Consider the following 18,496-nt stretch of genomic DNA (forward strand, 5'->3'; position numbering starts at 1 on the left):
GGCATTCAACCTTCCAATGGTCCTTGACCGTTCCAGGCCCATTCATATCTTAGTGCCTTTGCACATGCTGTTCCCTTTGTATGAGATGCCTCTGTTCTTCCTTGCCAAGCAGCTACCCCTATTTCACTTTCAAGATCGTGCATAAACTGCACTTCCTTTGTGAAAGTGGGCACTAGGACTTCTGTTTATTGACCGCCTTGGAAAAGCCAAGCGATGCTAGAGCCCTTTATGCTCATGTTTTCTCCAAGCCATCCTGCCAGGCTGAAGTCAATGATTTCCATTTTAAAGATATAAAAAGAGAGGTTCAAAGGACTTCAGGACGGGTGCCTGGGTGGCTCATTGGGTCAAAGGACTTTAGGAACTTGTCTAAAGTTACTCAGCTCATGAGTGGCAAAGGTAGGATTCAATCAGTAAGTCACCAAATCCTGGTTATACTCTTACCCTGTACAAACCAAGCACTCTGGTTACAGCAGAGGAAAAGATGAACAGAATTTCTGTATAGGAATTCCAGTATAGGAAGAGAAAAGACAATGTCCAGGCACTGTACTGTACTATAAGTGCTTCCACAGAGGGAATTCACAGGCAGCTATGGATTTAAATTCATACCACATGAATCCCTGTTGCCCTTGAAACTTCCTAAGGCAGATTTCTTCACTGTCCTCTGAGGTCCCTCTGTCACCCACCCGTCACCTGAAGGTGAACTCCTAGAGCACCAAGCTATGCCCTACTCATCTCTGTGTCCTTAGTGGTCTTCCCAGGCCCAACACCAAGAGTGTACTCTTTCCTCCTGTCCCCAGGAGTGTACTCTTAAAGCATTAGTGTGGTAAAAAGACGGGGGGCCGGTGGAGGGCTGGGTATCAGACGAGAGGATGAGCGTCCAACCCTAGGGCTCTAGCAGGCGAAGCTTTCTCCTTACCTGAGAAATATCCATGACAGAGTCACAGCTGAGGGGCCGGGCCGAGGTGAGATCATTGGAGCCCAGTAGGGTGGAGATGACCCCATTCTGATCAATGCGTCTGATCATGGTACCATCCACAAAGTAAATCAACCCAGACTTGTCCACTGTGATGCCTGGGAAAAAGAAACCGAAAAAGGGAATTCAGTGTAAGAGGTGGTAAAAACCTACATGCTCAGGAAGCCTTCCAGGCTGATGGAGAACCTCCCCTCTGTGATTTGATGACATCCTCTCCATGGGATTCATTCCCCTTCCAAAGGCCTAAAGACAGAGGCCCAGGGGCTAGGGGAACTTGTTCAGAGCAGGGATTAGAACTTGAGTCTTCTGATTCTCCAGGGCTCAGGTCTGTCCACCTTACTGCCTCTGGAGACTTTTACCTAGCAGCTTAGCTAGCTGCCAAAACTCGACGCCTGCTTCTGGGGATTTGTCAAGCATCAGAGGTAGCAGTAAGGAGAACCTTCTTCAAAGTCAAAACTGAATTCCTTAAGTTAACCTACTTATGAAGGCTTGTAATTATAATAATCAAATCCCCTTTTTGGTAACAATTTTTCTTTTCTCACAAGATAATCATCCCTCTTGTTTTTTTGATTCTGATTTTATTTTTACCAATTATTATAGATGTATAGAGCCTAAGCATGAAACCTTTGGATATGTATAGTGAGTACGGGTGAGATAAATGTCTAAAAAAAGGCACATGGATGAGAGCAATCTGAATTCACCATTCATTTTCTCCATGACCAGCTGTGTGACCTTGGGCAAGTCACTGGATGTCTCTGCATTTGTATTCTCAGCTCTTCAATGAAGGGATTGTTCTAAATTTGTATTTCTCACTCCTGGATATGTGTGAGAATCACCTGGACATTTTCTATTATGTACCCCACAGGGAGCTGGTTCAGAAAACCTCAGGCGGAGCCTGAATATCTGCTTGTACTTTGACAAGCACCTCAGGTGATAATGAGGTAAAACAAAGCTGGAGAATCACTCTGATAAATCCATGCTTCTTTTTTTTTTTTTTTAAAGATTTTATTTATTTATTTGACAGAGAGAAATCACAAGTAGGCAGAGAGGCAGGCAGAGAGAGAGAGGAGGAAGCAGGCTCCCTGCCGAGCAGAGAGCCCGATGCGGGACTCGATCCCAGGACCCTGAGATCATGACCTGAGCCGAAAGCAGTGGCTTAACCACTGAGCCACCCAGGCGCCCAAATCCATGCTTCTTAATCAGTGATATATATCAGCATCATCAGAAGTTTTTTATTTTTCCCAGCACATACTTGCTTGGCTTCACTCCTGGAAATACTAATTCTCGGGGTGGCTGGGACTGGGACCAAGATATGTTTTTTTTTTTTTTTTTTTAAGATTTTATTTATTTGACAGAAATCACAAGCAGGCAGAGAGGCAAGCAGAGAGAGAGATAGGAGGAAGCAGGCTCCCTGCCGAGCAGAGAGCCCGATACGGGACTCGATCTCGGAACCCTGAGATCATGACCTGAGCCGAAGGCAGAGGCTTAACCCACTGAGCCACCCACGTGCCCCCCAAGATATGTTTTATCGTGGGTGATCCTGATTTCCACTCCAAGAGTTAGACATGGCCCTACCAAACTGAGAGCTGCTCAGGGGTGCTGGGGCTGGGAGACAGATGAGATGCATCCCCCCTACACACACAGGGAGCCTAGAGAATTATGTGTGGAGGGCAGGAATGAGTCAGTGCCTGGCATAGGGCCCTGCGGAGTGCCCCAGGGAATGACATGATGAAGTAAAGGAGATTCCTGTCAGTTGTGTTCTGTTTAGGCTTCTCTGGGCACTGAAATGAAAGAAGGGGTGGGAAAAGCTTCCCGGAGAGAGATGCTCTTGCAAGAGAGAACTTTCCAGTTGTAGGACCTTGGCCATGTCACTTCACCGAGTCCAGCTTCCTCATCAACAAAACGGGGACAGTAACAGCTGACTTGTAACAGTCCTCAGTAACAGTGACTGAGAATGCTGAGAACTTGACCAGTGCTCTGTGGAGGCCCTTGCTCTCGGGGTCCACGGGTCCAGGACTGGGTGGTTTCAGACACCCCAGGGCCTCTGTGTGATGAAGTGTTCCCGGAGCCATAGTTCTATCCACCCCCTCGTTAGGCTGCTCAGGGCGGAGGGCAATTTCACACGGAGGACAAGGCAGCCTTCAAGCAGGGACGCCTTTCTTCTGTCCCTGCCTAGAGTGTAAATTAATTGCATTCTGTAAGTTCCGGACAGGAGTTTTCTTGTCTGCCTGGCTATGCTCTGTCTTTCTCTTCCATCTGCTGGGACGGATGAGTGCTCTGTGAACAATCAGGTTGCTTGTTTACAAAGTTGACTGCACAGGCTAACAGAAGTGATCTGCCCCTGATTAATTACTTCAGATTTTTCTCCTTTTGTTGTGCTAAATAGGTGGGCATCTCTTCCCCTCCCTGCTGTGAAGTGTCTGCATACCATGGCACCCCTGCCATTTCTCTCTGGGTTAATTACAGACTTTTGGGCAATTTCACTGCCGTTCCATCTGGGTGCCTACATGCATGCCTCCGTGTGTGTCCATCTGTGTGTACAGAACACACGTGTGTGGGGCGGGCAACCAAGAAAGACCTGGAGAGAATAACCTTTGCAGAAAAAAACACATTTAAATCTAAGAGAATAGAATGCTGTCACTGAACGTGGTCTTGGGGATCCATGGAGCCCATTCTGCTCATTTGCCAATGAGAAAAATGAGGCCCAGAGCAGGAGGTCAGAGGCCAGGGAGCGGCAAGACTAAATCGTGATGCAGGATCCCTAAGTACCGGCCAGGTTTTCTTTCCACTGTAGGCCACTGCTCAGGGTTTGGAAATCGTGACTGGGACCACCGAAGTCCCAGTACCTACCCCACAGTTACCACCTGACCAGTCCCGGTATGTTGGAGATGTGATGAGATCATACATGATATGGCGTGGTAATATAATGTAATATAATAGCACAACTGTAATAGAAGTCACTCTTTATGAGATGTTTCTCAGGTGCCCAGAACCACTGAACTAAGCGTTTTCACTCCTGATCAGATTTAATCTGTACTATGTGCGGTAGTACATTCCTGTTTCATAGACGAGGAAACTGTGGTTCAGACAGGATAAGCAACTCACCCCAACCCACAAGGCTATGAGGTGACAGGGACTGGATCTGAATACAGAACTGCCTGATTTCACTAGGGTCTAGGGCTTGGACTGGAAAGTGCATATGCCAACTGTATTTTACCAACCGCTTTCACAGACATTAATTTCATTCACTAGGGGCATAGCTGGGTCCAGGAGAGGCCCTGAAATCTGGCACTATTTACTTATACTATCACCTGTGACGTTTTTGTGGGGTATCATATGAAATATATTCATTTTGACCCTCAGAACAATCCTAGGAGGTGGACACACATGGTATTAATGTCCCTATTTTATTAATGGGGACGCTGAGGATTAGATACTACGGGTGATCATCTTTATGGCTGCACACAGCGGATGCTTTGTCGATGAAGGTTGATAATGACAGCTTCTCCCCTAAAAAGCCTTCCCTGTATTCTAGGCACAGAATTTGGAGTCCTGGGATGCCTGGGTGGCTCAGTTGGTTAAATGGCTGCCTTCAGCTCAGGTCATGATCTCAGGGTCCTAGGATCGAGTCTCACGTTTGGCTATTCGCTCTGCAGGGAGCCTGCTTCTCGCTCTGCCTCTGCCTGCCACTCTGCCTGCCTATACTCTGTCTCTCTGGCAATTAAAAAAAATAAAATCTGGAAAAAAAAAAAAAAAAAAGAATTCAGAGTCCCTCGCAGAGGTCTCCTTGCTTCTCAGGGAGAAGCTCCTCTTCCTCTCTCCCACCTCAGTGGTGCACGTTCGAGTCTTACTTCTGCTCCACTGAACTTATCTATGCATCCATAGTACACTGCACACTCAGTGAACACTTGCTGAATAAGCGAATGAAAAACTGTAATTGTGAAAGACTTTCTGAGGACTCAAAGCTAAAGCCTGCAGTTAACCCTTCCCACGGCACGTGAGCGCCTACAGAGATGATGCGCTGCAATGTTCTGATAAAACAATAACACGAGAGAGAGCATAGATGTCCAACAGCAGGGGACTGATGAGTGAAGGACGGGACATCCATTTGATGGAATGCTGTATGGCCTCAGAAAATGAGGACAGAGAAGACTAATAGCATGGAGAAATGTTCGTGATGTATCAGTGAGGGGAAAAAACCAGGTTATTAAAATAGTTTGTTTAATGTGACCTCAGTTTTGTCTGATTTTGGTGAGCTCACAAACACATGCATACCAGCACGCAGAAGAAAGGCTAGAAGGAAAGACAGGAAATGTCACCCGGAATGTTTCTGACAGGTATAATTGTGACAATTCTAAGTTTTCTCTGTAGGCTTCCTGGTATTTTCCAAAATGCTTTCGCAAGGACAAACATGTATTTCTTTTGAAAATGGAGTGGGTATGAAGCGTGAATTTTGCTCTCACATGGGGCTGATTTATAATTTTTTTCCAATTCTAAGCCCGAGTGGGCAGCTGGACTCCTCACTCCTGAGAAGTTAATGAGCAGGGCCCCCATCAATGTCACTGATTGTGTTTAAAAGGCAAGGTCTTACCTCTGGGGTTGGTAAGTGTGGCTTCGGTGGCCTTGCCACCATCCCCGCAGCGAGTGTCATCGAAGGGGAGGCACTGGTCACCTGTCCCCGCAACCACTTCGGAGTTCTTGACGAGGTCCTTCACCACCACAGTGGACTTGATCTTAAAGACCCGCCGGCTGTTGGTATCCGAGAGGAAGACAGCCCCGCTCATGGGGTCCGTGGTCAAGTAGTATTTATGTGCTGGGCTGTGACTGCGAGATAAGGACACACAGTTGGTGAGCACTTTCTTTCTCCCCATCAGGGGACCACAGAGGTATAACTTGAATCCAAGCAAAAAGTCACCTGGGGATGACGTCCCTCTTTTGGGTGAGGGTTCTGCAATTTTTCTGACCCCCGTGGTTGGCTTCACTACCCATCTTACCTAACTGTTAATACAAAAAAGCTCTTGCCAATGACCGCAATGCCCAACCAGCGCCCTGTCCGTAAGAGGGGCTCAACTCGTGTTTTCTTAAAAGGATTATCAGGGAGGCTGATGGTGGGTGGCCTGTAAAGCCAAGCCAGAAACACTAGAGGGCTTGCCTCTAAAAAACAAAACAAAACAAAACAAAACAAAACAAAACAAAACAAAACAAAACACCACACTCCAAGAGTTCAAAACACAAGCCCTTCTTCCCTGAGTCTGTAAGCAGCCCTACCCCATCGGCCTCAAGACCCAACTGACTCAGGCCAGTCAGAACTGGCCAGCTCTGAAGCTCAGTCAGGGGCAACACAGTCTTATATTACTCAGGCCTACCTTACACTCATCTGAAGCTCAGGAGTCTCCCTTCTGTGATTAGATACAAGGAATTGCAGTTTGAGTTTGTAATTTGCAGCAACACCCAAGGAAAAATTAATAAAACAAGGCAGTAGTTCTGGTGATGGTTCTGTTTCTGGAAGTCCTAAAGACAAGGCGCTGCCAACAGAGGGAAGCAGAGGCAGACCACAACCATATGGAGGATGGCAGAGACAAGGCACTGGCCCTGAGCACAAGGCAGGAGAAAAGCACAAGTTCTGGAATCAAATCAGTCTGGGTTCCAAATCTGGCTCTGTCATTTCCAGGTTCTGAAACCTAGGCAAGGTAGCTGGCCTTCTGAGCCTCAAGTTTTCTTCATCTGCACAATGGGGTACGAACAGCTACCTTGTTGGTGTACTGAGAAAATCTTATAAAATCATAGGTTAAGAATATTTAGCATAGTGCATGGCACATCATAGATACTCAATAATCTTAACTGTTCTTCTGGTTCCTAGTCATTATGTTTTTTTTTTTTTTTCACAGTTGGAGAGAACTCCCTAATTAAACCGGGGTTGTCCTATCACATGGTACTGCTTTATAATTTCTTCCAAGTCTAGGCCAGACTGAAGCTGGACTCCTAAGTCCTGGAAAGCTGGTTTTCCGTTTCTGTGCATGGCTTCGTCATTCCTGGGGCCTCAAGCTGCATCTTAATACTGGTTACTGCTTCCAAGTCTTCGGAAAGTCTTCTGATTCAAGGGACTCTCCCTCTGTTCAGGTTGGATGGCCTGGCACTGGCCATTTTCACTGGATGGTGGAATGCAAACTGTGCTGGGGACTCAGAGGGTGGACTGAGCAGTGCCTAGAGCCCCAGCAAAGCAGGGGCACAGTACAAACCTTTAGGATGCAAGTACGAGAATCAGAAAAGTCTAGAAGGAAGTGATTTTATGTTTTATCAGACTTATTGGTTTTGGCTCCTTTTGAAAAACAAGATTTTATTTTATAGATTGGTGGTTTTTGAATCACACATGAAGACGGGGGGAGGGGGGCATCATCATCATTTCAGCGTCAGGGTCTACGAAGGTCTTAATCTGGCCCTGACTGGCTGTCTTCACAACCATCCCTTGCTTTGGGCGTTGTCTTGGGGACTGGCAGATTCTCAACAGGGCCAGATTCCCAGACCCAACATATGCTCCCTTTATTGTCTCTCCTTGAATTAGACTAAGGTGACATGACTTTCTGCAACTGTCCTTCCTCTCTAGACCTAACGTGACTGTCCCCTCACCTCATCCTTCTCAAATAATAGGAAGGTCTCTTTGCCTGCAGCCTGGGTCCTCCCCAGGCCATTCTTCCTTGTTCTAACCCAAACACTGTCACATCACTCCAGTGCCAACACCCTCCCTTCCAGGACGCCCCATGGCTTCTAGGCCAAGTTCAGACTCCCCAGCCAAGCAACACACAGGGCCCTTTGCATGCAGCCGCTGCATTACCTCCCCAGCCTCCTCCCAGAAGACGCCCTGGACTGTATCACCTTGTCTCCCCCACACCTCCACACCTCTCTGCACCTGTCATCCCCGCTCTGTGGAATGTTCTGTCCCCCTTCCCTCTTCAGCCTGCTGAACTTCTACCCATTCTTCAGGTGTCAGCTCAATGGTGCCTTTTCTGGCAAAACCTTCTCTGACCCCTGTGTGTGGAAATTCGTATCTGCTCCGAACTGCGTAACAGGACACTTCACATAATGCTGTCGCTATTTATTCATGAGGCTGCCTCCCAAATCGGACAGCCAGCACTTGAAGGGAAGAGACGGGAGTTGATTCGGTTTTGTATTCCCCATGTTCAGCTTGGTGTCTTCCAAGGTATACCAGCAACTTGCTTTAAATGGACGGCATCTCCATTTTGAACTTATTTATTTTCATTCAAATTACTTGGTGTTTCTTTTACTTCTCTTTTGGGGGAAACTGATAACAGCAGAGATGTCCTGTTTGTCTTGAAATGCCCCCTGAGACTGCCCACAACGCAGCACAGAGGTAATCTCCCCAGATGACGCGGATTCTGGCTAAACAAAACCGCAGCCACCTTAGAGCCCAATTTGCGACGTGGGGCAGCCTCGGTCTGGGCAGCCTGGATCTGCTTTCCTGACGACAGCTGTAAGGCGGCGGGGGGATAGTTTCATTTCTTTGTGCATCACCCAGGACAAACTGTGCCATCCACCTTGACAGAAAATGTGTCCTGGAGGGATTAGGGTGGCGGCCCTGTCCTCTGAGGTTCACCCCCGGGGTTTCTGGCTCACGTCTCCTTGCAGCGACCCAGGGACGTGTGTCCCTCATGTTCAGTTTCCCAGCTCAGTGAATTCCAGAAGGAGGTGGCACTGGCAGGCCTGTCCCAGAGAGTCTGAAAGAGCTGTGGCCCAGCTTTTGTGCCCAAGGACATATTTGCAGTCTGGTGGTCTGGGAAGTGTAGAGAAAGAATGCTAGAAGATGTGGGTTCTCATTTGAGCAAGTCACCTACATCACTCAAATTGTAAGTCAGCCGATGAAGGTCCTGCTCTACCTGGCCCACAGGCTTGTCATCAGTATCAAATGAAAGGATACATCTCAACGGCCCTTTCTGGTTGGTAGATCTCTTGGACAGTCTTCAGGGTCCTGTTTCCTTGTGCTACCTGCCCAGGGAGCAGCAGCCGGACCTCTGCCGGGGGCAGGACCCCCATTCAGTGGGGGCAGAGCTTGCAGAGATGACTGTCGCTGTTAGAAAGCATCTGCTACCACCTCTGGGGGCTTGTTCTGTTCCAGACACCAGCCCAGTGCTTTATACACATAACCTGACCCTCTGCACAACTACTGTGTAAGGCAGGGGTTTGTTGTTTTTTAAAAATATATATATTTCAGGGGCACCTGGGTGGCTCAGTGGGTTAAGCCTCTGCCTTCAGCCCAGGTCATGATCCCAGGGTCCTGGGATCAAGCCCCGAGTCAGGCTCTCTGCTCAGCAGGGAGCCTGCTTCCCTTCCTCTCTCTCTGCCTGCCTCTCTGCCTACTTGTGACCTGTCTGTCAAATAAATAAATAAAATCTTTAAAAAATATATATATATATATATATATTTCAGAAAATTGAGGCTACCAGAGGTGAAGGGACTTGACCAGGGCCAGAGACTGATGAGCGGCAGGATGGGTTTCCAGTCCAATCCTCTTGACCTAAAGGCCGTGTTCTTCCTATTTGCCCACACTGCCTCTCAGGGCCTACAAAGTGCCCTGCCCTTCCCCACCAGGGAGCACCTGACTGTGTGCTGAGAGCCAGCTCCAGCATCATCTCATCTATCTCATCTGTAACGCCATCCCTGAATTCCCAGCCCTGCTTTCCTCCACTGGATAACTGGCCACGTCCTTCCTGGTGCCCCTAGGCCCTCAGCAGATTACTGTAAGTACTGTGGCACCTCAAGACACTTCCGTTTAGTTTGCCTCCTCAATGACATCTTGAACTCTTTAAGAGCAGGGACCAGCTTCGAGTCCCTGCTGCTTAGCTCTGGGCTGCTGCAGAGTAAGTGTTCCAGAAAGGTCTACTGAATTTATGAATCAGCGAGTGAATGACTGACTACGTGCCTCCCTGGGAGTGTACAGAGGAAATACGAATGCTAAGGAGTTTAAGGTGATGGTGCTCAAACATGGCTGCACATCAGATTCACAAGGAAAGCTTAAAGACAAAAGAAAAAGAAAAAGAAGAAGAAAAGCCTCCCTGACACTGAAGGTCCTGGGCACCTCTACCTTTAGGATCTCTCCAGGTGACTCTGATTTGGAAACTGAGGTCTGACAACAGGGATCTTCAAACATTAAGGGGCAAATGATTCACCCGGAGATGATATTAAATACAGATTCCAGTTCAACAGTTCTGGGGTGTGGCCTGAGCACCCGTATTTCTAACAAGTCTTCGGAGATGCCGGGGTTGCCTGTCTGCTCTGCGAGTAGCACAGCTTTCGGCTACAAACCATCTACTCTACAAACCATCCCTGCGTGAGACGCAGCCCCAGGCTCAGCTCTGCAGCAGGGACCGTGTCGGATTCGGCTCTGATTCCTGGTCTCTTGAGCCGGGCTGTGCACAGGGGACAGTCACGGCTCTGTTTGCAGAGTCCACCGAGGGACCCACATTCTTTTCTACCTCTGTAAACATGAACGTGGGGCCTCTGGAAGCTATGCACACTCCTGGAGACTCCCTGGGTGTCATCCCCGAAGTTCATGAGCTGAAATCAAGCCTCACTATGCCCTCTTTCTGGATACTGTGGGGGAACTTCCTGCTGGGAGCTGGGAGTCCAGGGACCAGAGGCTTTCCAGTCCCTGCTCCTCAGTGAGAGTTCCCTCTTTGGCTCAGAGTAATGTCTACAAATGAGCATCCTTTGACTACATCTGGCAGAACCTGGCAGAACCTGATTTACTGGTTCTTAGAACCAAGTGGGAAGAGCCACAAAGACAGGGGTTCAAACGGTAGCTGACCTTAGGCAAATCACTTCATTACTCTGAGCCTTAGTTTCCTCATCTGAGAAATGGGGATAATCACAAGTACTTCAAAGGGCTACTTTGAGGACAACACTGTATAAAGAATATATATATATACACACACAAAGAATATAAATCTCTGAGCACAGTGCCTGTTCCATAAAAATGCCCAATAAATGGCAGCTTGCCACCTGGAGAAACCTTCAGATTATTCTGTTAGTGCATACTGGAAAAGCCAAGACTTAGTATTGTCCCTCCCTGCCTATTTTCTGGGGCCGTACAGGGCTCTCTACTGGAGTTCGCTTAATATGTGCAGCTGGGATGACGGAGACCTGAGTTCAAATGTGCTTCTGAGCAACAGGCTTCAGGCATTCCTCCGAGACCCGGGTGAGGAGATCTAGGAGGAAATGAGGATCCTCGTTCCCTGAGGGGGTCTACCGAGGGAAGATGCCCACGGGGTCCCTGGACTGATCATGCCCTGTGTGGTGGACTGGCATGAGGCTGAACAGAGGGGGACAAGACTGCCCCTGGGAACACCCACAAGACTGCCACTCCTGGGAACAGCTGGGACAGAAAATGCTCAAGGACAGAGAGGACAAAATTTTAGAATTTTTAATCCACTTCTGACATTAACGAACGGGGACAAGAAAGGCCTGGAGAGAGGAAGGGATTTACCACTATCCAAGTGCTGGTTAAAATCAGAGCTGGGACCTGGGTCTTTTCACTCCAGAATTTCTGTAGAAAACTGGAGAAGGCAGAAAGAAATTCCTTTATTCCTTCCACTTTGGTTTACTTCAGAAGTAGTTTTTGGCTCCTGAGAAAGCTACGAATTGAGGGAAGGCAGGAAGCTGACTTTGAAATCATGCCACGGATGTATCGAAAGATCACTCAACGTCAGAAACAAAAGGGCACCAAAACCACAAGTCTCATGGTTTAGAGAAGATGCGTCTGGAAACTGGAAACGCTGGGCTTCCAACCCAGAGGCCCTTGATGAGGGCGCCACAAAGCTGGGCAGGATCCCTGGCCGCCTGATTCTGCCTGGCTTCATCCCCTGTATCCAGCCAGGGACCACCACTGCCTGAAGGCTGTCATGTGAAATACTAGGTCTTCACCCCAGATCTTTGTATGAAATGTACTTCTGTGTTTGCTCTAAGACCCAACTTGGGGCTGTGCATCGATTCACAGTTCAGTCTCTTCCATACGAAGCTCCCTCAAAATTCTTTTAGCTTGTAGAACCAGGAAAAAATATACCCTCTCTGAGAAGTGAGCGTATTTTCCCATTTCTGATAATGCAAACCATGAGAATAATTACGTTTCCCTGTTTACTCTAGCTGCCAGGAAGTACAGGGTGTAGTCTGACATACAATCACAGATGTGTTTCCTCCTTTTCCCCTTTATTCTCAACTTCTATTTAATTTACTCTAAAGAAGTGTGTCTCTGGTTAGAAAAGGACTGAATTCCTTTTTGGGCAAGATGGAGACACCATTATCATTATATAATGGTTATGATGATAGTAATACCTATAAATATAATAATAATAACAACCAGGCCTGCAGCTCCCCCCGTGCCTCTGTGCCCAGCTCAATGCTGGATTCTTTACAGATATCCTCTGTAACCCATAAAACCGCCTCTGAGAGAGACTCTGTTAACCTCCAGGCAGAAACAAAAGCTCAGAAAGATGAAGTGATTTTTTTTTTTCAAGGTCACACAACAGGGAAGCTTCAGCTTTCTCAGCTGTAAACTGCGTGAGGCAAGAGAGCCTATCTCACTGGATGGTTTGGGGCTGAACTGCTACAGTCCATGTAAACCACAAATGCTCTCTCTGCCACAGACGAGGTGCTCTATCCATGTTAATTATTATTCTAACCTTAAAATAATATATATAATTGGGGGTGCCTGGGTGGCTCAGTCGGCGAAGCATCTGACTTCAGCTTAGGTCATGATCCCAGGGTCCTAGGATCGAGCCCCATGTTGGGCTCTGGGCTCTGCACTTAGTGGGAAGTCTGCTTCTCCCTCTGCCCCTCTCCCTGCTCATGTTCTCTCTTTCTAATAAATTAAGTCTTTAAAAAAGTAATACATAAGATTGTTCCATTAATACTATATCTAATTACATAGGTGTGGATATAAACATTACTGGATTTGGGGTATGTCTAACTCTTTCCACCATTCCAAGATTTTCTTTGATCCCAACTTAGCACCTACCCCATGTACAAGTTCGATGTGTGCGACATGTGGATAACTGAGAGCTGCACGTATGGCAGCCCCAGCTCCACCTGCCCATAGCTACTTCCAAGTTACCCGGAAGTGTGCAAAACACCTGTGCCCCGGGGTCAGTCTAGCACCACAAAGACAGTGGTGCTGGTGGGCAGACATCACTCTTGGAGCATCTGATAAGGACCTCTCTGCCTGCTGCAGTGTCACTGTGAGCCTCTGTGACAAATCTACTCTGTGATGAAGTTCCTATTTGGGGACCGCTATTTTGGGTGGTCCATATGGTCTGAAAAATCCTCTCCCACTCTGTCCTTGCTGGCAAACTTTCTGGTGGGGTCACCTGGCATCCAAAGCCAAGGCATCCGGAACGCCCACAGAAGTGCAAACCTGACACCTGTCTTCTTCTAGGTTCTTCGCCTGATCGAGATGTTCTCAAGACTTCCCACTGTGACCCTCGAAGCCACTCAACACAGTTTGGATGATGTCCTCATTTATTCCAAGGAGAAGCAGACGGGTGTTCAAATTACTATGCCAAGGTTAAAACTGTTTCCCCAATTATTTTCTGTCATGTCCACAGACGATCAGAGTAGCTGTTGCACTTCGCTAGAGATGAAAGGAGTTCAGGCTCTCACCACCCGCCCCCACCATTATTAATGACTTCCTCTCATGGTAACTGATTACTCCCAATCAGTTCCAATCGCACAGGACTCATTTGCTATTGAGCCATCTGAAATGGACACGTGCAGCTTACCATACAACATGCAACAAGGCAGAGGAGAGACAGGAAATTCTCCACTGGTTGGCTTACCTATGTCTGAAATCTTTATTTCTGACAGAAGACAGGAGAGCAGGGAATAGAAGAAAGAATGAGGTGTTAGCAGCGGGGTTAGAAGCATTATTAGCAGCCTGAAAACTTGACAGCAATGGTACTGTACAATACTATAATAAATAAAGACTTAGCAGCTATGACACTGATTTATTTTATATTGGATATTACTTGTCAGTGAGCTCACTTACAAGCAGCTACATATCACAGAAGAGGCCTGGTTTCACCTGCACCACCACGGCTGAGTTCAGGGGAAGAGAATGAGGCTGACAAGCTGTTGTTCTCACCAAGGCTAAGGCAGAGGCTGGAACAGCGGATTCCCTCCCCTGTACAGACACACAGGCCCAGAGATACACCTGCTCATGGCTGCGTCTCTGTCGGTGTGCACACAGCCCTACAGAGGGTACTCAAACCGTGCGCAGCCCACCGTGATTCTCCTCATAATGGAATACAGAACTGGAGATATACCATAATTAGAAGGGAGGGGGTGGAACAGGAAACAGACTGGGAAGAAAATATATTAAGATGGTAATGCATTGATAAACTTATTTTTCTCTCCAAATTTCATTTACTCCTCCCTTCCTTGTCTATTATCTTCCATGATCTCCCCTCAAATGTGGGAGGGAGGCAGGGAAAATGGGATCTCTTATTTTGAAGATGTGAAAATGGGGGCCCAGAGAGGGTACGTGTCTTGCCCAAAGTTGTATAGCGTCTCTGCCACGGAGGCCTGACTCCCTAGTTGATGGCTCTCTTTCCATGGTACTCTGGGAGACAGGAAGACAATGTGAGCAGCTGACTGGAGCATCCCTGACAGATTCTGTGACAGTGAGACTCATAAAAGAGAAAAGAAAGGCAGAGAATATTCCATTGGTGGTTCTCATGAGCTTGATATCTCATCTCCTAGGAATCCAGAGAATTCTGATTCTTCTCGTGGCCAAAGACCCTCTGCTTTATTTGTCTGTGTGTGTGTGTGTGTGTGTGTGTGTGTGTGTGTGTGACAGAGAGAGAGAGAGAGAGAGAGAGAGAGAGAGAAATAGGAACCCTTTCCTCCTGAGGGCTGCCATGACTGTGGTCAAACAGCAAGCCTTCCCTTCCTTTCACATGTGCCCTGTAGAGTGAGATTCTTAGCCGACAATCACCTCCAGGGAATAACTTAATGTGGCATTAAGCCAAAACAGCCCTTGTTGGATCAGGTGACAATTCTTTGGTGAGGCAGAGTTGTGTGATAGATGGCTTTCTGGGTTTGGGTCTGCCATTCCAGAAGCTGGACCTTGGGCAGATTCTTTAAATTCCCCAAGTCTCCTTTTCTCTTGCTTGTCAAGGGCAATCGTGACAAATACCTTGTGGGACTATTACACTGGGCAAATAGTTGCGATCTCACAAAAGTGAGTTTCCTTATCCCTGGCCATTTTTGGAAGAAAGCTTTCCAGCTCATGGGCCCGTCCTGTCCCCATGGACCCTAGTCCAGGAGATAGGCAGATCCCCTTCCCTAAAGCAGTTCTGAGGAACCTGGTACCATTTCTCCTGAAAGGGAGTGTGGGGTTCCCCTGTCTCTAACCACCGCTCCTCTGTAACCCCAGAACACCCCCTATGAACAGTGCTTTGGTTCTAAAATGATGTGCTTTGGTTCTACAAAGACCTGCTCCAGGGAGGCCTTGAGAAAATGCAACCCATCAGGCCCTTCCCTGAGCTCTAAGTGTGGCTGTGCTGCATCATGCACCGTTTGTACGGGGAGAAGGAAAAGGCCAAGTCGGCTGGCTCTGCGGCCCGTCAGGGGCTGAGAGACACTGCCTAACTTCAGCCTGTGGGCCTTTATCTGAAGAGAACTCCTCCTAACTCAGATGAGTGTTTAGTAACAGGGTCAAATCAGGCAACACTGGCATGGGGGCTATGTCCATCCTGTTGTCCTTGTTCCTCTAGGAAGGCTCATGGGACTAATCCCAATCTGTTTGGTGCCAGGAAACGAGAGGAAATTCAAGGGCTTCCAGAATTCTAATTCCTGGTTGTTAGGAGACCTTTATATCTTTTGGGCACCGAGAATATCCTCCTGTTCCACAAGTGATTTGTCTTCGCTGCTGTGCCTGGTGGAAAACAGCACCTGCTTCCCCAGAGCCCCAGGTTTATAGTTCAGCCTCTGAGCTGGGAAGTGAAAAGTTCCGGATGGACTCTGACAGGTGCAGCTGTCTATCCCCTCCTCTGGGTGCAGTGGGTCATGCCACGTGGGCTCATGGGATGGCCTAGGGACAGTATTAGGAAGCTGAGGAGGACATCTCCTTACATACCTCAACTCCAGGATGTTGGTGACATTCCCAGAGGGGAAGATCCTTCGGATGTAGTTGAAGTCCCCCACATAGAGGCTCCCGTCGGAGCCGCACGTGAGGGCCACGGGGGCCAGGAGCTTGTTGCCATCAGCAAGGCCGTTGCAGCTGGGGCAGGAGATGCTTCTCCGGCGCCCGTTGCCCATGATGCTCCCGATGACAGGTGGCTGCTGAGACACAAACTGGTTCTCCCCGTTCCCTTTGTGCAAGATGCCTGGGACAAGGACAAAAGGGCAGAATCAACGATGGAGCCAGAAATGGCCCTCTTCTGTGGCCAACCACAGAGTCCCCTTGATTTTTGCAAGGAACACAAGCCCTCTGCCTACCATTTCCAGACTCAACCTCCAGGGCTGTGGCAACCCCACCATGAAACCCAGAATGTCCCGAACAGGCCAATCTTTCCCGAATGAACACTCACGACGACTCTGTAAGATAGGTCCTATTACCCGCTCTGTATTAACGGAGGTTGGGGTGGGGGCAGGTTGGTGGCTCACCTGAGGTCACCCAGGCCCTGAATCATTCACCGCTTCTCAGATAGTACACGTCTAATCCCTGTCTTTATCACAGTGTGCATTTTTAAAAATTACACTTACCCATTTTCCTCTCCTTAGATTGCTACCATGTCAACTGTAGAACCGTGTCTTCTTCCCCCAGAGCCCCAGTGCCTCATGCAGAACTGGACACCGAGTAGATCCCAGTGAATGTTTACAGAGATGCACGAGTGAACTTCAGTCTCCTCTCACCAGGGTAGAGTCGAGAGACCTGGGGTTTTATGTGGTTTTGCTCCTAACAGACTGATCCCTGATGCTGCATCAGACTCCCCACTGCTTTACCTGCTCCTGGGCCTCAGTTTCCTTCCAAGCAAAATGAAGGGACTGAGCTTAGTGACCTGCAGATTTCATCCCATATCTACACAATTTCTTTTTAGGTCCTGCTCACCTTCATCTCCCATGTTACTGCCACAGCCTCCAAACTGGACTCCTTGCCTCCGACCTGATCTCTTCCATATCGAAGCCTGAATTTCAGGTTTATGGTCACTAGGATCTTGTCCCAGGCTGTCGCCTATTAGTTGGGTCCTTTATTAAACAGGTACCTTTCATTCTTACATAGTCTAATCACTCATTTTGCTACCACATGTTTGTGCTCTTTTTGGTTTTAGTGAATCCTCTGAGATCATAAAGATATTCTCCTAATTTTTCTTCTATTAAAGTGTTATCTTTCAAGTTTAGATCTTTTTTTTTTTTTTTTTCAAATTTAGATCTTTAATTAACCTTATTTATTTTGTATGTAGGGTGAACCTAACATACCTATCCACCCACACTGACATCTGAGGCTCCCTCGGTCCCGGGCCAGTTCCTACATATGCATGGTGTGGTCCTCCACTGAGATTCCTTCTGTCCCCCATCCCATTCTGCAGCGACAGAAGCCCTGCCGTCTGACCAGGCATGGGACAATCTAGGGCAGATTACGCTTGGCAGGTGACGAAGTTCTGGCCAGTGGCGTGGGAAGCAGAAGTGCGGTAGGCAGCTGCTGGGAGGTGTCCTTGCAACGGAGAGGGACTGCCCTTTGCCCTTCTCCTCCTCCTTGCTGGCTGAGATGTGGATATGGAGGCCGGAACTTAGGCGGTCACCCTGAACCATCACGTTGGGGTTGGAGGTGCAAGCAGAGCAATGGGAGGGGAGGAACCCCGACCTCTGACCTGGCAGGCAGAGTGCCAAGCCAGCCCTGGACTGCCTCCCTCTGGACCTGGTGCTAAGTGAGAAACACGTTTTGAACTCATTTGGAATTCTGTTATTTTGGCTTTTCTGATGCACGTGGCCAAAACTGGTCCTCCTGATGGCTTTCAGGCCATTCTCTAAACCCCTTGCTCTGTCCCCTAGAGTCTCTTTATCTGCTCTGGGGCTGGCCCCGCACAGTAAGATGGTGGTTTTTCTAGAACCGTCGAATATCTGGCAGGGCCTCTTTTTTCTTCTGATTTTAAAGGCTGCCTTAGTAACTGACAAATCTTTAGGCTATCATAAATTCTAGAGTCTGTTTGTCAGTTTTTTCTTCAGCCATGCTGCGGCTTTGATAGATAGCCATTCCCAGCATCTTCAGGTGAGGCGGGAGCTGTCATGACCGTATTGAGTTGTCCCATCACAGCACACAGTCAAGGTGAGCGATCTAAACTACAGAGTGGATTGTGTCACTTGTAGGCCTGGAACCTTTCAGAGGCTTGACATCTGCCTCTGGACGCAGTTCAAAGTCCTAATCTTCTCAGCCTGGCCTCCAGCGGCTCCAGCCCCAGCTCTGGCTCTGGCTCTTGCCTTCATTTCATCCTTTGCTCAAACCACAGTGAATCTTCT

General features: G+C 48.1%; 1 protein-coding gene across 1 annotated transcript in view; it reads right to left on the bottom strand.

Moving 5' to 3' along the window:
* Positions 1-18,496, bottom strand: part of TENM4 (teneurin transmembrane protein 4) — a 376,128-nt gene that overhangs the window by 44,401 nt on the left and 313,231 nt on the right. The window contains exons 20-23 of the mRNA XM_059411810.1: positions 16,116-16,365; positions 13,816-13,836; positions 5,565-5,797; positions 917-1,071 (exon numbers count right to left, since the gene is read on the bottom strand). Of these exons, the coding sequence (XP_059267793.1) occupies positions 917-1,071; positions 5,565-5,797; positions 13,816-13,836; positions 16,116-16,365 (659 nt within the window). The remainder of the gene's footprint in view (positions 1-916; positions 1,072-5,564; positions 5,798-13,815; positions 13,837-16,115; positions 16,366-18,496) is intronic.

Source organism: Mustela nigripes, chromosome 1 (assembly GCF_022355385.1).
Source record: "Mustela nigripes isolate SB6536 chromosome 1, MUSNIG.SB6536, whole genome shotgun sequence".
In the NCBI taxonomy this organism is placed as follows: Eukaryota; Metazoa; Chordata; class Mammalia; order Carnivora; family Mustelidae; genus Mustela; species Mustela nigripes.